At 42.4% G+C, this 23,085-nt stretch overlaps 1 protein-coding gene across 1 annotated transcript in view; it reads right to left on the minus strand.

Annotated features, from left to right (window-relative positions):
- The window catches only part of LOC109521298 (solute carrier family 22 member 23), a 53,327-nt gene extending 30,607 nt beyond the window's left edge, over window positions 1–22,720 (minus strand). The window contains exons 1-3 of the mRNA XM_019879087.1: window positions 21,575–22,720; window positions 9,390–9,493; window positions 9,134–9,288 (exon numbers count right to left, since the gene is read on the minus strand). Of these exons, the coding sequence (XP_019734646.1) occupies window positions 9,134–9,288; window positions 9,390–9,493; window positions 21,575–22,018 (703 nt within the window). The 5' untranslated portion in view covers window positions 22,019–22,720. The remainder of the gene's footprint in view (window positions 1–9,133; window positions 9,289–9,389; window positions 9,494–21,574) is intronic.
- Window positions 22,721–23,085: the final 365 nt, after the last annotated feature.

The following is a 23,085-nucleotide window of genomic DNA, read 5'->3' on the forward strand; positions in this document are numbered from 1 at the left end:
TCCAAAACAAGAAACACACCTTGATCATCGCAAGCTCACAGGTACTGACATGAATTTTCAAGATGATGTCATTCTTAGTAAAACACCTCGAAATCAAAGGGATGATACATTGATTGCCCCGCCTTTTTATGTCTTCTACTGTGTTTTTACCATGACTCCCAGGTAACATTTGCATTCCAACAAAACGAGCACCGACCCTAGTTTTAAAAACAAAACACCCGCGCCAAACAGCCCTGAAAGCCAACAATAGGATGAGAATAGTTTAATTATCTCCAATAAATCAGCAGCTGCTGTTATTGTGAGACTGAACATAGCAGCACAGTGCACTGTTGTGAGGGGGTGAAGGAAAAAAAAAGTGTCCTTGTGCTCATTTGTCCACTATTAGAATGGCACCAATTCATTCCGGCATTTGCATTCACACCACACAGGCTGCGAGTCACCACAGACAGCGAAGTCCTTTAGTGGCCGCAGTGGGATGGCTTCAAAACACAGCCCAGAGGGCGAACGGTACAGTATCAGCGGTGTTCATCCATCCATCTTTTTGAACGTCACTTTCACCGCTCGCCCAGAATGTGAACTCTCTCCAAAATGGGCTTTGTAAGATGACAGAGGTCAGCGTAAGAAGGTGGGTGTCGGGGCTAGCGGTCCCGCTCCATTCCAGCATAAAAGGACTGGAATTTCAATTAGGATGTCCCCCGCCTTCGACGGGCACGAATTATGCTCTCTGTTGGCGGACAGCGTCACAGCTAGAATGACGGGGCCAATGAGAGGCGAGCGGGCCGATGGGTCCGGGACCCGCTGAGTCTGACCCGACTCAAGACGGTTCACTGCTCGCGGCCTGCATGGGATTAGAATTCCTCATCTTGGTGGAGTGCATCGTGTGCAACAAACGGGCCAGACAGCGCACACAGATGAAAGAATATACACGTGCTTTGGTATGAAACCGTACGATGATGACCGAATGTTCAAAAGACAAATTCAAAAACAGTGAAAACAAAAGCAGCCTTGAGCGCCTTACACCTCACGTTGACCCTAATCTTTGGATCGCTGAGTCAGCATTCGCACAATGTTGAGCTTGAGCTAGTGCCCAACTGACATAAATCCCTTGCTAACCAATATTACCATATCTCACGCCACAAACTCGAAAGACTTGCCTGCAAGTTCTCCAGAATGACAAACCAATCAGCGCACTCTGCCTTGTTACGTTACATGAAAGGAAATGATGAAAACGTCTTGATCTTGGGCTTCATCTAATTGGTTCTATTTTGGGCGGAAAGGAAACTTTTCATTCAAGAAAATAGTTTTACAAATGTTTACATCTCGCATCTGAGTGGTGATGGTGCAAAACACAAAGGCAATAACACAGTCAGTATACTGTATTTATATGTACATTTATATTTACTTTTAGTCTCCCTTTAAATAATTAATCAAATAAAATGGACAGTGATTAGAAAGAGTAACAAACTACCTCAGTTCAAAGACATCATACATGGGCAGAGCCCAGCTGCAAACCAAAACAGCAGCACCAAGGAAGGTATGTCAAGTAGTTCAGTTTAATTGAAGTGTCGCAAATACGGCCGCACGTGCATGTTGTTAATGAGTGCAAAGCATTAAACGTAATTTTGTGTTCTGCGGACACTATTATCAATTAGACTTGACGTGGTCACACCATCGTGTCTTGATTCTGAGGAGCTACGTCGTTTGTTTGTTCCCACATATTTGTCTCGGTTTATTTTAATATAGAGTACCGGTATTTGTGCCCCCCCCCCCCCGAGAAAGGGAGAAAAAAAAAAGCTCTTCCCCTAAAAGACAAACCACAAGTCTGCAATTCAGTTCATTCACTAAAATAAATGTTATGTTCTTTTTGCAATCACATGACAATTACATTGTCACCGATACTGCATTTGGATGCTTTATGATCGCAAAAGGAAACAATTCTGAATCTGAACAATTTGGAAACTGCCTTAAGGAACATCCATGTCCTCAACTTTCCAAATTCTGCTGTCCTGTACTTTTCCGTCCAACAATGATGTAATCAACTCTACTTCAGAGCCAATTAGCAACGACAATAATCCCAAAAGAAGCTTTGACTGCTTTGCTGACTGGCCAAAGCAGAAAACGAATCGGATACAAGCCACGGCAGACGTCTAGCGCGGCTCAGCCGACGAAACTTTTTGTTTGACTCCGCTGACCGCGACAAACGCTCAGTGCCGCCACTTCCTGAACCCACGGTAACCTTTAACTGGTCATATGAGGCCCTATTGGCCATGCAGCTTGTCAGGGTCAGTCATCTAACTTTTTGGTCTTTGCTACAAATGTTTGCAGAGATACGTGTCCTTATCTTGAGCCCCACGCGTTGTCGTTGGACCTCGGAGATAAAATGAGCGAACAGAAAAATGGCAGTTGTCTGCCTGTGTCTAACTGCAAAAACACTGGCACGTGGATACACTCGGCAGCTTTAAGAGTGACGCTTTCAGGGGTTGGGCAATGTGACAAACATTAGCTAAGACACAGCTTGTTGAATCCTTCCGGCTTGTCTTTTGTTTGATCACAAAACCAATGTTTGTCCTCTAAAATGCAACTTAGTCAATCATTGGGAGGAACGAAACAACGTGCGCTGATTGTCCTGCATGTTTGCGGTGGCTATCGCACATGTAAATAACATCGAAACAAAATGTGCGTGACATGACATGAAGTGAACTAAAACTCGACTTAACCAAACAACTCGAATGATAAAACCAAATGATAAACTACAACATGACGCACATCACAAAACAGGACATAATGTAACTTAAAAACATAAAGTGGTGTTTAGCAACATAATTTCAAAAATATCATGAAACACAATGACACTTAACAAGGTCAGAGCACCGCGAGGGACATAAATTGAACCAAAAATAATCTGAGAAAAAAAAGGTAATTTAACAGATGTGCATAAATTCAAAACAAAAACAATCCACCAAAAGCGACATCCTATTACTTTCCCAAGCCAAACACTGTATTTCATTTACCGATATAGTCTTTTGGCAAAACATGACGCACATCACAAAACAGGACACAATGTAACTTAAAAACATAAAGTGGTGTTTAGTAACATAATTTCAAAAATATCATGAAACACAATGACACTTAACAAGGTCAGAGCACCGCGAGGGACATAAATTGAACCAAAAATAATCTGAGAAAAAAAAGGTAATTTAACAGATGTGCATAAATTCAAAACAAAAACAATCCACCAAAAGCGACATCCTATTACTTTCCCAAGCCAAACACTGTATTTCATTTACCGATATAGTCTTTTGTACAGTTACACCTCGGTTTTCGACCATAATCCGTTCCAGAAAGTTGTTCGAAATTCGATTTGTTCGAAATCCGAAACTATTTTATTAGCCCATGATTAGGGGCGAATACACGATGCAGAAATAACATGAAAACAGTCAGATTTGGGTAAATCACAACAAACAAGTCTGCTCACAATGAACGCTGCACGTCACTTCCTCGTGTAAAGAAGCCGAGAGGAGTCAAGTGGTGAATTCGGGTTTGCTCAATTTGGTCGAATAACAGTTTTCGGTCGTAATCCGAGGAGTGAAATTCTTGAATTTGCTATTCGAAAAGAGATTTGGTCAAGAACAGAGAGGTTCGAAAACTAGAGGTTTGACTGTATTTGATTGTGCAGCCGCGATTAACGACCGGCTCTTCTGTAAGGCTCAAGTCATTGTCGGAAGTGCTCGTCTGCACCAAAGCGAGCTCAGTCATGTGCAAAGCTGCTGATGAGTTTTGGCTCGCTGTGACTGACAGGCCAGTGCAGCATTGTCAGCACGGTGCGTATTCCTGATCTGCAGCCAGCCAGCCCTGCTGCTCGACTGGACGCCCTACAGACGGAGGAGCTTTCGTGCGAGCGAGGAAAAGTGCTTTGTCAGTGCGAGGAAGGGCTGGGGGAAGAGCCACTGGTAATTTAAATGACATTAAGTATACGCGCTCCGTTCTCCCTTAATGTTAATTCTTCATCTTATCAATACATTTGGCATCGTTCTAGGCTTCCAACTTTGTGGTTTGGAGGAAGGCCCTTTTCTATTTAACAGTGACTAACTCATTTGTCCACTTTTAATATGGCTTTATAACTAAACAAAGATTGAAAGTTGGTGACAGTTTGCCACATTAGGAAATGCCGTTTAGAGCAGCTCAGTGGCATATATCATAAAGCATCTAAATTTGACTTAATGTGTCCGGTAAATCTCTGAAAGGCTTTCCCGCAACAGTCTTTCCCCTTTCAACATTATATACAAAAAAAAAAAGGGAAACTCGTTTCGACTTGGCACACAAGTAACCCGAGGCACTGTCGATACAGAGAAGTAATGAAAGGGAGCTATTGACGATTAATAAGGTGATTGCCATTGATCAAGGACGTGAGCGACACTGCCAAAAAGCCGCAGGTCACCATCTTTTTAATTCATGTGCTTGAAAGAGTTAGCCATTAAAAAGTGCAGTCAAACACTCGGCTTGGGTGAGTGTTTCCTTTTGAGCGTATTTGTCTGTTTGGACTTTAACTCCCTTCCTCCCACACACACACTTGTTCAATCAGCACAAAAACAAGGTCATCGGCTTTGCAGGAGTCACCAATACAGAACATTGACCCCCCCCCCCCCACAAAAAAAAAAATTGAATTTTTTTTCCAATGTTAACCGAGCCCTGACTTCTTTCATTTTTACAATAGCCAAACAAAGGTCGCCCGCGTTGATATGGTCAATCAGTGGACTTCACTCAAGAATTTGTGAGCTAGCTTGAGGTTACATGACACGCTCACAAACAGGAAAGTGTTTTTTTTTTCCCCAGCCAGACAGATGAAAGCTGAAGTAGAGTCATAGCAGAAGCAGCTTTGTTGAGCTTGCACGGGCCAAAAGCTCGCACGGAAGGGAACTTTAACCCTCCTTGATAGGGAGAAATCGGCACCTTGACCCATTTATCAAGATGATGACTGAAGACAGATTGTAAAGGGGGGTGGGGTGGGGGGGTCAAGGACATGGCAAAGTGTATTTGTGTATGATTTCAACCCCCCCGCCCCGAAAAAGACAATTTGAATGAATTATGGCTTTTTTTTTCTTTTAACATGTATTACATGTGAAAATGTGACTTCAAACATTGGTTGAACAAAGTTCATGCAGTCTGTGTGTATCATCTGCAAAAAGAAAAGAAAAAAAAGCACAACTACCCGTCCAGTGCAATTGCTCTAATTTCAACCCTCAAAATTGAAATCTAAATACATTTTGCTCTCAAGTTGTGTCATAAACACAACACACACACACACACACACACGCGCACACACACACACACACACACACACACACACACACACACACAATGTGAACATGTTTGAACAGTTGTTCCAGATCACTCACGCCTACGCGTGTCGCTTAATTATCCAAGCTAAGACGAGTACATACAGTATCATGACACCTGTCTACCCTCATTCAGCAACCACAAAGGAAGCTACCTGTCTGGACAAACAACCATGAAGCCTCATCGCAGTGAGATATCAATTGGTGTGTTAACTTTTCCGCCAGGATGTCCTCAAGCTGCCTGACAACGTGAAAATAACACACAAGTGTTTAAACAGCAAAACCACTGACATGGGCATTTTTTTTTTCCATGGACCTTGCCCTTTACCCACGACATGCAATGACTCACTATTTAGCAATCAATCGTGTTTCTTTATTTATTATAGCTGACGGCACAATAAAAGCAAAAATCTCTTCGTCAGTAAAGGAAAAAAAAAGCCCGTCATGACACATCCACGCAGATTTGTCTGCATTTTCCTCATCCTTCTTTCTCACTCACTCACTCACTCACTCACTCACTCACTCACTCACTCACTCACTCACTCACTCACTCACTCACTCACTCACTCACTCACACTCGTGTACAAGAGCGAGTGTGTGCACAAGCGTGCCCGTTTGGACACGCAAAACAGGCGAGGAGAAATATCGCTTCTGGCGGCCAAGCGACTACACAGACTGCTCGCAGAGCGTAAACATTCTAAACAAGTGTCTTTTGCTGAATTAAGGGAGGGTTTATCACGCACAGGCCCCACGAGCGCACGCTTTGAGCACGAAATGGATCATCATCCGCATGGGTGAATTTCCATCCATCGGCTATTTCTTTTTAAATGCTTCATAGCATAAGAAAAACACACATGATAAGTGAGTAAAATTCTAATTCAAAAAACAACGGTGTGATTTTATTGTTACATTTTGAATTCACTGAAGGTTGAGTGAAATAATATTGGTACCTCATAAGAACGCAGGTACCCATCTGTGGTTGTAAGTTTGCAATTTTTTTTGGTTTGTTTGTTTGAATAGAGAGTTTTTACATTCTACTTTTATGCTTGGCCATTCATGGAAACTAGTTGGGAATCTGGGATTGTTCTGGGCGAGGAATGTGAAGTGCTGAATGATGTAAAATAAAAAAAAAAATTAAAAAAGTTGGCCACAGGTATAAGCACGCCAATGGGCGGGCTGAGGAGAGCCTGCACACTTTGCTGGCTAACTGCTTAGGCTAGCACACATTGGCGGGTCATGGTAAAAAAAACAAAAAAAATGGAAAGCTTGCATCAATTCTATAATAATTGTCTGCTTCTTCCTTGCAGCGAACATAAAAAAAATCTGCAGCATGACATTTGATTTCATCACCTTAACCGATACAAAATAAGTGCAAATCACAGGTGAGAAACCTCGTCAGCTATGTCGAGCCTCCACATTCCTTCAATCACTCTTTATTCAAACAGGCTGCTTTGCCCGGTTTCCGACGTTCCTTCTTTTCCCCGTTCATTCTTTTCCCTTTATTTTTCAGTCTCCCTGCGTGGCAGATAGCGTCAGTAGCTGTACAAGTGTCACATCGTATCAACGATGTTTGAAGTCGTTCTAAAGCCTCAGCACGGCAGGCAAGTCTGACGCAAAGTGTGTGTGCACAGTGTCTTGCAGCAGCTGCTCTTTTTTTTTTTTTTTATTTAAACCGCCATACATAATGAGTTAACATCCTGTCTGTTTCCTGCATTTTTTTTTTAACTTTCTACGGGGCACTACAGCATCAGGATTTACGTTGTGAGAGCTCTATAATATGTTGCATGTTTTTAAATGCAGTGAGGCCTTGAGATATGATAATGGTGAACGGACTTGCGAGTTGTCATTTGGACATTTTTTTTTAAAATTTGGGAGTGCAAACGTGAGATGTAACTGGTAGCAGTGGCAGATAGGATTAGTATGTAAATATTCTTCAAAATTGAGGCTTCAAGATGTTTTTTGCCACTCTCAGTTTAAGTTTACTAAACTAAACATAAAATATAGAGAACTACATTTGTATTTAAAACAACCACACATCTTATCTTACGGCTATTGCTAACTGAGGAAATGATTGGCATCTATGTGGCTCAGTTATAACCCTTTGAGCAGACAATACAGTACAACAGTACTCACATACTGTATTCTTTATCCTCTGCAAAGAGCGATTACATGAATCTCACTTTGGTTTGAGGCAGGACACACCCCACAGCTTGGTGCCATTATGAATCCCACTTGAGGGTTAGATCGAGATCTGACCTTGTGGAGTTCAGTTCATCGAGTTTTGTGTTTTTGGGGTGTGCAAACTTTGACACTGTATGCTAAAATCGTACTCGACACATTTGAATTTTGCCCATCTCTCAAGTACAGTGTAAATGGCTCAAATTTAGACTCTGACAAATCATTTAAAGCGAGTTACGCACATACCGATGGGCCCAATTTGAGCATGTCCGGTCAAACTCAAATAGCTCATTTCCTGTTTGTATTCAGGCATGGCTTCTTTAGGCTTTCTTGTGAGTCTTTTTATGACAAACTTGTCGATCAAATTTCCCATCCACTGGATATACGCGTCTCATGTCAAGGACTAAATTTTTTTTTTTTTTTTTTGCCCCAACTTTGAGGTGGATGTTACTGAACAGCTTTTTGGAGAGCATGTTCAAAGCGCCACATGCTCAGTCCTTGAATACTCCCTGCTTGTTTGGGATGACGTAAAAGGATAAAGTGCAGCATGATAACATGAAGGAGACTTAACTGCACGTGGATTGATGATCAAGGAAGGAAGGGGATTAGTGTTTACATCTCTGCTGTGCACAAACCAACGCCGGGCGATCGCAAACAAATCCAGCCAGAAAAAGATATTTTTTACCCAGCGTAAACCTCCTAAAACCGTGACGCTTTTTGCAAACTGTGTTGTCTATGGCCACTGTCAACGTTAGTTTTTCAGCAAATGTTTAAAAGGGGAACGCGTGGAGGTCAGACAGGATTGATTCTCCCGACTAATGTGTTATTGAATGACCGTCCCTTCGTCTCAGAGTGCTCGCGGAGTTTTGTCAATACAGATTGGCTCCAGGGTAAATATCAAGTGTCACACAAAAACACATCAGAAATACAGGTAGGCCCACATGGAAAAGACAAAAGCCCATACAAATATTAAAAAAAAAAAAAGCTTCAACAAACATGTACAGGTGTGATTCACACTCAAGGGTTAATCCCAACAATAAAATCGCTTCTGTTTAAAAAAAAAAAAACAAAACAGCAATATGGACATCAAGAAACATTTTTTATACCATTATAAATCAAAATATATGAAGATGTTCAGCCCTCTTTATACCTATAAGCAGCTTTCAAAGGCCTGAGAAGACTTTCTACAACTACTAAAATATTTGTCGACCAAACTGCAGTACTTGAAAGTATGGAGGTCTGGCATAAAACTTGCGCAGTTACATTGTTGCTGTTGACAAGGGTTTAATATGGACATTCCCCGTACGACAGGGATTCCCCAAACAGGATGCATAATTAATCATGTTGCCTTGGCTGTAAGTGGGCTTTGATGTTTTGTTATATTTTGAGTGAGTGTTTGGCAGGGGGGTGGGGGGGGGGCACTTTTGTGAGGATGTTGAAGGGGGGGTGCCTGGCTTAAAAATGTTCATAAAATTATAATTTCATTGCTTATACTGTAAACTGCTTTGGGTTTTGGAACTTGCCTCATACAAACAGATCGCCCGTGAGAGCATTTAATACGCGCCGCCACCCAGTTCTAAAATCAAATACTTTGTAAAACCTCAAGAAGAAGTACTTACGTAGGACGTAGAGTGACAGTGTGATGCCAGACAGGCAAAAGCCTTCGAAGAATCGCAGCGTGCTGAACATGGGAACGTTGACTGAAAAGGCCACAGTGAGGCCGAACACCAGCATAAACAGCACAGATATGATCAGCACTGGGTGACGGCCAAACCTACACAATAAGAAACAATGACAAAATGTTTACAGTACCATCTTAAAACATCTTTAATGTCAAACTATTGTAGTGGGTGTTACGTTCTTGGGATGTCTTACCAGTCTGCGAGGATTCCGAACACCAGGTATCCAAAGATGGACCCGACCAAGAGTGAGAATTTTGCAATGTGGACTTTCCATGCCGAGTTACACACCAGACTCCACTGAAGACACATTAAAACACAGCTGTTAGAAATGCATGTCAAGTTAAAAAATACCCACTTTATATTCTGTCTTGTTGTTTGACATTTAAAAGTGGCGCGTTCCCTTTTTGACAGACTTGGATGGAAATTTCCCAAGCTAGAGATCAGTGGTGGTCAATGACCACACGAGCTGTGCCTGAAATGCATGACATCTCATGAAGGATGGTGGGACGTGGGCAGGGTGACTGCGTCATATAAGTGAAAGAATGTCTGCCATGTTTAACTTAGCTATGCGCTCCTTTTACTTGTTGTTTTTACTGAACTTTGCAAACTAAAAATATGCAGATGAAATCAAATCCCTGATTATTTTCTAATCGCCGTTTGTTACTTTTGAGTGGTTAAATTTATTTTATTTTTTTTTCACGAGCATGCTAGTAAAGAAATGGTAATTAAGCATTGCCTGTACAGTGCATAAAGATGTTATCCTGCCAAGAGTTAACCCTGGAGCTGAACAGATCATTTCTGTTTACATAATTTCCGGTGGGTAGAAAATAGGTTGGAATCACTCTGTCCGAAATTGACTGTGTTCAACCATATTATATTATTATTAGACCACTGCAGCTGGTATCGATGATACCAGTTAGTATCATTAGAGGGACACATAGTGTCCATATCTCCATGTTGTTAGAATATAAACATCTTACATGATGTTACTCAATTAAATGCATATTTTTCTTCTTTTTAGGATGTCATGGTTCTAGGGGCGCTTGCTTCAACCTGACATGACCTCTATCACAGCGACCCGCTTCGAATGGAACGCTCCAGGATTACACAGAATCACTCAGTTATCACATGATCCAGGAATGCCACTCATTCACACTTCTGGTATCGCTGTCAGCCGAAGGAAAAAAAAAAAAGAGGGTCACAAAACAAGTTCCTGTTGTGCAATCGCTTCACAGCGGAGAGACGGAATGAAAACAGAAAGAAAAAGTGACTTGGAAGACTGAAACTATTCTGAGGCTAGATGAGCTGGTATGTGGTGACCTTTGTGGCCCAGCGCAACTGGATGAGTAGTATCAAATGCTGCCAAAATGTACAGCACAAAAATTAGGGGAGCTTGTCTACATGTCATGAGCATGATTTTCTGCAGAAGGTATTGTCAATACACATGTATTATTAACTAGGTCTCTCACTGACCGAGGTTGTGAATTCTTTGATGGGAACTACATGCTGCGAATAGAGCTAGCAGCTCTCACTAGCAAAAACGGCAGGACACAGGTTCCTCTCTATACAGTCATGGAGAAAATATTAGACCACCCTTGTTTTTTCAATTTCTTGTTTATTTTAAATGCCCATTACAGCACCACTTATCCTGAACTGGGTCGCATGGAGAGAGAGGTTGCTAGAGCGAATCTTAACTGACTTTGGGTGAAAGGCAGAATACACCTTGAATTGGTCGCCAGTCAGTCACAGACCACACACACATAGACAAACAACCATTCAACCCATTCACACTCACATTCACACCGTCACTGAGTGGGAACCGATCCCACGCTGCCTGCACACAAGTCAGGCGAGTGTACCGCTATGCTATCAGCAAAGGACAAACATAATACAACCAAAATAGCTCAGAGTTTAATGAAGGAGCTGATTATCGAGCTGTTAATAGTTTTCATAATGATAACCAAAATCACTGAAGTTCTGACATAAATAGTGATGGCACTGTACTTGCAAAAATCAGTGCTTCAAGGCATTCAAAATCCATTGCAATGTGTCACTAACCTACGCTAGCATAGAAGTAAAGTTCCTATTTGTGTGAAAAGCAGTTCCACACCATAGATATTAAACATTCAAATGAAAAACAATTAGTGTAGCAGTAACTGAGAGTTCTTTCTTGTGCCATAAATTCATGCGTTTTGATACTGCTGGGCTATTCGTAACCATACTTTCCCATCTATTACTGCCATATTGTGATATCACAGTTGCCAGAGAGGGGCAGAGAGGTCGAGAATTTTTTTTTCAATGGATGGACTAAGCAAGGACGAAGTGGGTTTTCATCCGTCCCTTTAATCGTCCCTAATCAGGTTAAGTCAGTGGTGTCGGGAGGCAAAATAACAAACCAAAGTGTAGCCAAACACTGTATTTTCTGAATAGGCTATGTACAGCACAACACTATTTCGTACGACTCGCTTAGTCACCATTAAATTACTCCTCTCCTTCCTTTTTTATCCCAACAGTATTTGAGAGCGTACTGTAAGACAACATAAAGTGCCTACGGACACCCATTTCACAAATTATCAATCCAGCCGATTAAGAAAGGGGACGGAGGACGATTAATTATATGATTAAGGATGGAGGGACGATGACGGAAGTGTACCCAGGTCGCGGACAGAGGACGGACCGGCAAAATAGAGTCAAGTGCCCATCTCTGACAGTTACCATCGACATAGTGAAGGGTGACATCTGAAGGTTCTACTCAAGGGACTGTTTTTCTTTGTGGGCTACGGTGTAGTTAGGGTCGCACTCAGGAGGCCGGTGATAATGGTGAAAACACAGGAATGGATAATCGCTTGAAGTGGAACCATAAAGAACAACAACAAAAACAAAAACGTCCATACGATGAATACCTTGGTTTTAACGTCGTGGTTCAGTTCACGTTTGGTAAAGCAAGGGGACAAAAATGCTAAATAAACTGATGACTAAACTTGACAGATTGAATGCTTTAAAAAAAGAAACTTAAATTGCCCATGACATTTACAAGCCGGAAGCTGAGCTGCATTTTGTTTGTTTACAAGACAAGGTGTGTTCTAGATTCATCCTTTAAGGTGCTACTCGACTAATATGGATGGATTCTCAGCAAGAATTCCAAACAACCAGGTTCAGTCCGAGTCCCATCATGCGCAGTTGGTCCGCGAGGCAGCCCATTCCGCCTGTATTCCGTTGCCTTGCTATTGTGTTGCTCATTAGAGAATAATGAATAGAAGGCAGTGTGCAGAGTTGGGCGAGACGCATGGATAAACCTATTAGCGGACAGAAATGCGAAGCGTGAAGAGCGGGGCGGGGAGACAGAAAATCCGTCAAAATCCTCGAAGCGTCTGCTGACATCTCTTAAATGACTGCGACTGCAGTGGAACAATGGTTATGTCAGACACCTAACGTGGATTCATGCTGCTCAATTGCGGCCTTTGCTGCGTGAAGAAACAATGTTGAATTGGGGGGTGCTAACAGAGCGTGATTTGGGAAATAAACCCTAAAGTCAAAATGGCACTGCTGGAATTTGACCAATTTTTTTTCCAGAAACTATGCTGGAGTTCAACAAAGACCTCTGTTCAATGTGCGTCGAAGCATGCGATCTGATTTTTGGTAAGAATGTCAAAAAACGAGAAGGTGAAGCTGTGGTGCAATATGTGCAGCATTATAGCTGAAGTTTGATGTCTGAAAATTGACAGCAATTAATTCAAATTATTTTTCCATTTACTGCTACTAAAATACTACTTTACATAATGTACCAGTATGTAAACTTATAAGGTTTAATTGAGGAAACACCCCCCAAAACATGCTCAAATATTTTAAACGTTTTTTTGTTGTTTTTGTTGTTTTTTTTTAATGAAGATACTTCGCACTAAATTGAATAAAAAATAATATAACATCAAAGCATTCCCCCCCCAACTTCTCTCTAACAAACGGAAGCCCACTTTTATGTAAAATTTCGTCACGGAACACAGAGCAAAAATATGACCGCGATTAATCAATGATCAAAGTCATAATGAAAGCATATTCAAAGCTCAGCCAAGTGCTTTGCAGTTGGAGCTGGAGCTGCTCTTTTCTGAACCTGCTGAACTTTAAAGCTGTGGGTGGGATGTTTCAAAGGAGTAGGTGGGGAGAGCGAGAAACACTTAGAGAGTCGCAAAGGCGAAAAAAAATAAAATAAATAATAATAACACACGCAGTACATGTGAACAGCAGATCTAAAAAAGAAGAAGAGGAATGCATAAGTAAAAAGTATGAATCACAAGAGAAGGTAGAAAAAAGCACTCTGAGAAAGATACAGTGAACAGGCGAGACTGCTGCATAGTTACTGCCTAGCAACAGAGATAATCAGACCCTTCCAAGTTGTACCTCACCCATGGGTGGAAAACACTGTGAAGTGGTAGGCGTGCAGAGTGGGGCTTGAAGACAATATCACGTCAAAAAAGAAAGCCAGTGAGCGAATGAGAATATGCTTTCGCTTTGCTTTCCATCTGCAGTGAGGAAAAAACTCTGAAGAGCAGGAGACGCTCACTGGTCACTTCATCAGGTACATCGACACAATCCATCCAACAATTCTCATTCCCACTTCTTTGCTAATTAGGTTCACTGCTAAGATGGCGTTGAATTCCTTTTTTCTTTTGTGAAGGCCCTTTTCCCATGTCATTTTTTTTTTTAAACAAACACAAGCAATAAATTAATCCGTCCATTTGACACCATAACATTTCATAAATGTTTCGGTATTCCAGGTCAGGCTCACGCTAACGTAATTGCAAATGAACCATGAATTAATATAAACCCAAGTTTATTTTCCTACTTCAAGTGGGGTTGTGACCTAATTGCCCCGCAGCCTTTTGAAGTGTTCACATCGACACCTTCATACAATTCTCACAAGCGAGTGTGGCGTAAACACAATTCGGTGAATCATGAGTCCGATTACCACAATAATACAAACAAACCCGTGGCTTTATCACTTCCATTTTTCATGCTGTATTAAGCAATGAGACTCCATGGAAACATTCGGACTGCGTTTCTTTAGCTCTGAATTTATCGAGACATTACATAAAAAAAAATATATATATCTAAATACGTACAGTACATGAAATAAAGCCCACTGACAAAACCGAAATGAAGCGGGTTTTGTTTCCACATTTCAGCCTCTGCGTTTTGAAATTGCATTCTACTTCATATCAATGTCCATTTTTCATTCGATTCATTGTTCATGCATGTATTTGAAATGTGGGAGGAAGCCAGACCACAAGAACATTCGGGCAAGCATGAGGGGAAGACACAAACTCTAAATAAAACCTTGGCCGCCTCTACGCCACCAGGACAAAGTCACAAACAATATAGACACCCCACACAATTAGTATGCAGAAAGACAAAAACTGTGTCTCATTTAGCGAGATGATGTATCCGTTCTGTTGACTTGAGCACAGGCAATAATCATGCCTTCAAAGCAGCGTGGCATTGTACAAAGAATGAATTCGACAAAGAGGGGCATGGCGTGCTCTTTCTACATGTTCATTCCAACAAAAAGACCCGCTTTGTTTGAGAAACAGCGCCTTTTGTCTCCTTCTCATTCCAGTCCCGCTGTCACAAGGAAGTGTCGCTTCTCTGTCAACCAATCAGCAAACTGCAGTGGGTCAAGCTCCACCCAAGTCGTGGCGATAACACGAGATGGTAGCAGAAAGTAAAGATGCAAATCGTGACACGGTCACTGTTGGGCAAGTGACTTCCATCATGTCAAATATTACATCGTACTAGTTCATGCATTTGAAAGTAAAAAGTTTCTTTACATGATTACTGTCTGTGTAAAGCACAGGTTTCAAAATCAAGGCCTGGGGGCCAGATCTGGCCCCCCAAATCATTTTATGTGGCCAGCGGGAGCAAATCATGTGTGTCAACTATCATGATTCTTGCTGAAATCTGTACCGAAATGTCAAATTGTCATGGGTAATAAATAATATTGAGATTTTGCACCGGCTCGCGACAAAAAATGAGTTTGACACCCCTGGTGTAGAGTAATGAGTTACTCACGCTTACGTTACATTTAAGTTGCTGTTTTTTGGAATTGGGGATTCATTTATTGAATCATGATTTTCACACTTGAAAAGGAAAATGCAAAACTTGCAACCATACTGGAGCTGGTGAAGTTAACTTGTAATGAGGTTGTTTCGAAGATACTCCAGCTAAATTGATTTTAAGTTTTGCAACAGCATTTCACAAACACCGATAGTTTTCCAGGAAGCTCAAGCCTGGCAACTTCAAGCCAGTCCACCAGAAAAACAAAATCAAAACGATGTATTATTGAGCACTTGGCAACGACCGCACAGCTATTAAAAAAAAACCCTCACTAATACAATACCTGCAATATCGTGGCACGATGTCACTGTCACTGGTCAGTCTTGGTCATATGACAGAACTCTGATTTGAGGAAGGAGACTCGCAGTCTATGTCGATACGGTTACACGTGTCGTTTTCTGCCTTGTAAGGCTGTCCAACGTAATCCATCAATCGACAACTAATCGATTATCAAATGACTCAACATTTATTTTAACGTTTACGTGTTTCGAGCCATTGTTTAACTTAAAAATTGGCAATTCTTTTGTCAGACTTATTTTTCTGACTTTTCGATTAATCGATGAGATAATCTATTCTAAAATGATTCGTCAGTGATAGCGCTACTCTGTTGGCCAACTCAAGTACACCACACACTAAAAGAGCACTTAGTAGACATGCCTATTTTTTGAGTGGGGGGTTTCTCACATTTAAAATTGGCTAATCAATATGCCTAGCTAACATTAGCATATATATTTTTTTCCTAGCCGTGTACCCTGAAATGTCGCAGTGATGAAATGACAAATCTGCAGTGCGATACTGATATGATGTCCCCACCCCTTGCGCCAAACTTTAGTGATGAATGATGTAACTGAACCCCGCCTCTCCAAATGCTCACTGCATTTATCAGAAACAAAGCTGACACGCAAGGTCCTCTTCTTAAGTTTTATCTGTGGCGAACACCGGCGTCTTTCGTCCCCCGGGTGACGCTCACACGTGCACCCTGAGTGGCTGCACTGCTGGGCTGATGGGGCGAGTGGGCGGAGGTCACCTCCTTGTGTCAGCTGAGTGTCCTACACTGATCAGCAGCAGGCAGAGAGGGGGGAGTTGAACAGCTGGCTAAACAGAATAAGGTGCACTCGGTGCAGTGAGGGCCTCTTCAAGTCATGGGTGTTCATCCTACAGTATCATCTTTCACATCTGAGGCCCGGCCGCTTTTTACGTAACGGCCTCCCTTATCACACCCACCCACACCGTAGTCGGACCGGCGATGCTCTTGGGCCTCGCTCTAATGTTTCAGACTCCAAGTGTGAGCCGAGAAGTGTCAGTTACACAAGAGGCTAATGATACATTCTCATTTCAGAGGCTCAGTCCAATTAAGACGGACCCTGAGGAGGGCTTTGACTCAATTAGAGCGGGTCTCCACATGAACCACTTTGGATCCTTTGCCACCTTTTGTAAATGCTACTTTCAGTGCCAGCAAGGAAGGGACTTAAACTTAGCAAGAGGCGCTCGTGAATCATGGCGCCGACGACGAGTGGTAATCCCAGCAAAGGACTAAAGCTAAAATGAATTGAATAAATAAAACAGCCTGCAGGATCGTTTTTCATCCCATATCATGTGGAAGTGTGTGTTAATGTGTTGGAATTCTTTGAAAACTCAATGTTAATTATAACTTCAAAGAACAACCAGAAATTTTAAAAAATGTAGCAAAGTAAAATGAGAATATATTAAAATCAAAGCAATAAAAAATAAAATCAATAATACACAGCAGCTGTTCCTGCAGTTACATGTATTAGCAAAGTGTACAAAAATGGACGTAAGAGTCGAATAGAAGACAACAGTTGCAATTGTGCTCTGTTACTATAAGTTATTTGTAGTATTGTCAAGTTAGCTGTGTGTGTGTGTGTGTGTGTGTGTGTGTGTGTGTGTGTGTGTGTGTGTGTGTGTGTGTGTGTGTTCCAGCAGTGTTTGTGTGTGAGTATTCGTGATTTGATGGACTATGACACACAAAGCCGATGGTAATTTCGATTTGCTTGTCAATAGGATTGGACTTTAGCATTAGCATTCACACTAATCGATGTATGAACAACGAAACACGTCTCGTATTTAAATATACGATGTGTGTAATTCTTCTAGTTGTTTAGTTTTACAGTAAACTCCAACTAGGGTGTCATTAAACAGCCGAGAGCACACTCAGGGGAGAGCAGAATCACCCAACGCTTGCAGCACAAGCAACATGGTGCATTTCTGGTTCTTTGGCAACATCAGGAATTGGCAAACGCGCCACGCCGTTCTGCACATGAATCGTTTTTCTTCGATTTGAATGGTTGTAAGATTGTGAGAAGCCAAAATCGAAATCACAATTACATTTTGTTTAATTACCCAGCCCCATCTGCCAGGCACACTTGGAAGTAGGTACTAGAAATGGTACCACACCCTACCAACTGAAAAGCATCTGTCGGGAATAGAGCTCATGAACTGACTCTTGCAAACTGAAAACAGAACGACTGACAATTCTCCAAATGTTTTCAGAGCCTCTCAGGGAGTATTGTCCTGTATCTCAAGGAAGTGAATTCTGTTTGAATGATCTCATTTCAGCACTTCACTGTTTGAAACTTTCGAGGCAGCTTTCCTCCCAGCTGAAGAGTGAGAACTCAATGCAGAGTACAGTGTGGCCTCATGTTATTCACACATGATCATAAGGGTCCAGTCACATGGGGCCTCGTGTGCGTGCGTGCGTGTGTTAGGCCGGTGTTGACACTTGCCTTACTTACACAGTATCATGGGAAGCTGAACTCAATTGTGTCCACGCTGTCCAAACACAGGCGCAAACGCAGAGTCATCAGTTCCTGCTGCTCTGCCACATCCTATTTTATCTACTTGGAGACGGGAACATGTGGCTATACACACGAGGTGGAGCCGAAGTGGGAGAGGCGCCGCACTCTACGCAAATGAAGAAGCCTCCAAAGCGTCCATCTTTTAGCTTTTATTGCCAAGTAAATGTGCTGGAAAAAGTCTTATCTGTAGTGCTTTTTGACGAAAATATATTTACCGCTCCTGGTTCTGCTGGTCTTCTACCAAATAGCCCAGTGGGCAAAACTGGCATGTGCCTTTTGTGTGTGTGTGTGTGTGTGTGTGTGTGTGTGTGTGTGTGTGTGTGTGTGTGTGTGTGTGTGTGTGTGTGTGTGTATGTGTGTGTATGTGTGTGTGTGTGTGTGGTTTATGCCGGGCACAAATGACTGCTCTACAGATTTTTGGGGTGGGGGGTGCTTTCTGTAATTTTCCGACTACTGCCGACCATCTGTGCACTGCTATCTAGACAACAAAAGTAGGTTGGCTGGCATGGCATGTGACATTTATCACACAATCTTCAAACAGCCCAGTGGCAATGAATGGCATGGACTATTTTTTTCCCTATTGCAGTTCAATGACTTCTGCCTAGCAACAAAAGGCCGTCCCAAAAATGTGGGACACAGCCAGGAACAAGAGAGGTGTTGCCATTCCGTCAAACTTATATGCATTTTTTTTTTTACTACTGGTGAACAACAGGAAGCCATGTAAATACAGTATCTCACATGACAAGGACAAAGAATTAAAAACAAAATTACTTCACAATTGTTCATTTTCGGGTCGTCGTCTTTGTGTTCCTTCGTATTGCTACAGACTTTCTGCCCGATGTCATCCAAACAGCCCAGTGGGCATAACAGTAGAGCTGGCTTAAAAAAAACTATTTTTTGATTAATCGAATTGCATCAATTTTATTTTCATTGCCCAATATCAATTCATAAAAAACATAAATTGATCCTTCTAATGTCTTTTTCCAATAAATTCATGCGACTTGTCGAGTCGCGCAAGATCTCGTCAAGACTAAGTAAGAGTAGCGTATCAAAACAACATGGCAAAAGCACAGAAAATCAGCGCTCACCGGCTTGAAAATCGATGCCTGGAAGTATTGGGGTTTCAAAAAAAAAAAAAGGATGAGAGCAAAAAGATGTGCTTCTTGGAAGTGAGTTATTGTGGAAACACAACGAATCTTTGAACGAGACTCCACCCGGCGCAAACACAGTCCTCATCAGCCCCCGAGGCAGATGCAGTTGGAGATGCTTTGATTGGGTACATTGAAATTGTTATTGTTTGTTTTGATCAGGTCATGCTCAATAAAAAATACATGATTAATGCAACTGCATTGGGATGAATTCTTAATGTAAATATTCAGCGAGAGCAAGATGTTTCGACTATTGGCAGCATTGCTTCTTCTGAATGTTTTCCATATGGAAATAAATTGGGACTTTATAAAATCCTGAATTCAATCGAAAATCAATCAAAGTGAATCGAATCAGGCCCTTGTGAATCGAATCACTGTTGGAAATCTGAATCGATACCCAGCCTTGCATAACTACCATGTCGCTTTTTTTCCATGGGCAAAACGCGAGCGTGATCTACAAATTCTGGCAAGCAAGAAAAGTGTAGCGAGACCAGAGCTGCATAGCAAAATGCATAAAAAGCATCCAGAGAGTAGGCTAGTGCTGCCCCTGATTTAATCTCTGCCCATGGTGACCTTGCCACCAGGTTGACAAGGTTGTGTGGTTTTACTAACCATTCAAGCATGCTGTGGCATCAACATAACATTCTCAGTGTTTATGCAAAGGCAACACAAATACAGAATGCACAGAGGTGACACCAGCATGAGAGGATGAGGCACTGTTTTAATATCGCAAGAAAAAAAAACAAAAAAAAAAAAAAACGGAGTCACTTGCAAGATATTTTACCACTTAAGCTGGGTAAACTGAATTCATTCCGCCATTCAGCCCAAATCCCTTTTCATTAAAAGCAGTAAGGGCCTGATTGTCAGACATCTCTAAAAGATCATCACCATCATTATTAATTATTTTGATTATAATACGCTGGTGGTGTAGTGGTACACTCGCCTGACTTGTGTGCAAGCAGGGTGGGATTGGTTCCCACTCAGTGACTGTGTGGATGTGGGCGTTAATGGTCGTTTGTCTCTATATGTGCCCTGCGACTGACTGGCGACCAGTTCAGGGTGTACTCTGCCTTCCGCCCAAAGTCAGCTGTGATAGGCTCCAGAAACCCCCCGCGACTCTCTTCAGAATAGGCGGTGTTGAAAATGGATGGATGGATGGATGGATAATTATTATTAATAAATTGCAGTCAATTGCCTATGGGTCCAGACTTTAAGGGCACCCTGCATAAGCAACAGTAAGAACATTGTTTTAGGGCAGTCTTTCAGATTTAAAATTTGGTTACAAATTGTAAGAAAAAAAAAAAAACGTATGCGCGTGCCTTGTTTAAGCCGTAAAACATTTCCTACGTTATGAATAAATCGATCATTCTGACCAGAAGATTTAATCGATTGCTGTACTGCTCAATTTAGTCCTGAGTCACTGTGGTTTGTTTGCTTCATTTAAATCAGACATTATTGGAGATAAGCAGATGGGCTGTTGGCACCGGAGCGGACACGAGCCCAGGGTGCCCCAACCACCATTAGAGCGGAGACGCTTCAAAGCTTGGCTTAAAATCAGACTGCGTGTGTGCTGATAAGCCGGCAAAACTCAACCGGCATTCATTTGCAGAATCTGGATAAGTTCCTCTTGTCTGCCTGCAGCTGCGAGCTAATCAAATCGCACTTTCATCTCCATTGATTCTCCTTGTCGGGCGCGTGTTGAAGATTTGATTACATTATCTGATCGTGGTCATTTTACACACAAATTGGCCAGATTTTTAATTGCTGTGCAGATACGAGAAAATTACGGCAATGCTAGGTTATTCGATCAATAACATGAAGCGACATGAAAAAGCCCCCCCCCCGAATGAGCCGCGCAGGAATAATGTATGTTGCTAAGTCACAGGGCAGCTGGTGGGCAGAGGTGGTGGGGGTGATGTTTGGTCAGGAGTTGTATTATTCCAGAGCGTGCGTACTAAAGACCTTTGCCCCAAATCGAACGGCTCCTGTCTATTATGTTTTCTTGGTGTGCCGCCACCACCGGCAAATTCCACCAGGCCTGACAGTAAGGTGACACCAAGGGTCCGGATAATAAATGTGGACTGTTGTCAAAGAGGGCAGAGTAGAAATGGTGTAATGGCAATCATATGGGCATGCTTTGGGGGACACTCATGGGGCAAAACATCGAAATGGAGCAGGTGGTCAGGCACAGAATCCCCTGCGGGAATCCCCCCCCCCCCAATCACCACTCCTCCCTTCATTCATTCATTCATTGAATGAATGGATGAATGAATGAATGTGTAAATAGGAGTAAGACAACAGCTTACCTTCGTGACAACGTTCTGCACAAGGCCGGTGTGCAGCTCAAAGGTCCACGCGTTGCACAGGCACTGCGTGTCGTCGCCCGTGTCGTTGTGGACGCCAGCAGCCAGCCCGCTCGCGTTCTGGGGGCCACCCGACGTCCAGGAGCGGGCCCACGTCACGTTTCCAGCGGCAGTCGTAGTGGCGGTGGTGGAAGCAGTGGTGTTCGCCAAGGGCTGGATGCATGTGTTGTTGGGCTGGGCGAGTAGGAAATTGTCCGAGTGCTGGCTGAATCCGATGAAGAGCGCCGGGATCCATGTGAGCAGGATCAGCTGTTTCTGGTACTTCCCGAAGCCGCCAAGAAACGGGAGGACGGCACAGTCGATGCGCGTCAGCGGACCGGGTGACGACGACGTGCTCTCGGGGGACACGAAGCCGTTCTCCGGTTGATGGTCGTCGGTGTCGGCCATCGCGCTTCCGCCGGTAGATGCCTCCTCGGTTTGCGTTCGGGAAGGAGGGGTTGCAGCGCGCGCCCCCCTCCAACACCACCACTACGAACACCACCTCCGCCTCCTCCTCCTCCTCCGCCTCCTCCTCCTCAACTCCCCCCACCCTGTCGACTCCACATTACGTCAATGCGCTCAGTTCCAGGGGGGTAGCCACACCGAATGGACTGGAAGTAAGACTCTTCTGTTGTAGGCAAACACTTCTTCTTGTGCCACTACTGTGTATGGCCGACGCGCACGCAGCGGTCCACCAACTATATGACGACTTTCCTCCCCGTCGTCCGGTTTATTGTGTCGGTGCTGGCGTGCTCCCGGAAGTTAAAGGCTGGTAACACACCTGAGCTGAGCATGAAGCCCCGTGCAAACGCGGACTCACCTAACATGGCTCCAGGCAAGGGACGTCATCTCCAATCAAACAACCAAAATCATTTGTTACATTAATATGCGTATTCGTGGTAATCAAATATAATCAAAATAATGACAATTTAATATTTAAAACACGTCGACAAAAGCTGGTGTTTTTGGAGGATGGGGAGGGGGGCCATTTGCGTTCCGTTTCCGTATATTATGCTAATTTTGTTTCAACATACAGTGAACCCCCGTTATCGCGTGACATAGGGCCCGGGCCTACCCGCGAATAGCGACAATTCGTGTGTAATTGACGCCCATATATGTATATGTATATGTGACACATACACATATTAGGTGTATACACACACACACACACATATATATATATATATATATATATATATATATATATATATATATATATATATATATATATATATATATATATATATATATATATATATATATATATATATATATATATATATATATATATATATATATATATATATACACACACACACACACACACACACACGTGTGTGTGTGTGTGTGTTTGTATATATTTATCTATCTATATATTTAAATCTATATCTATCTATCTATATATATCTATATATAGAGAGATATATATATACCGGTAGATAGATATAAATATATATACAGTGATCCCTCGCGCT

This window comes from Hippocampus comes, unplaced genomic scaffold (assembly GCF_001891065.2).
Source record: "Hippocampus comes isolate QL1 unplaced genomic scaffold, H_comes_QL1_v1.1 scaffold85, whole genome shotgun sequence".
Taxonomy (NCBI): Eukaryota; Metazoa; Chordata; class Actinopteri; order Syngnathiformes; family Syngnathidae; genus Hippocampus; species Hippocampus comes.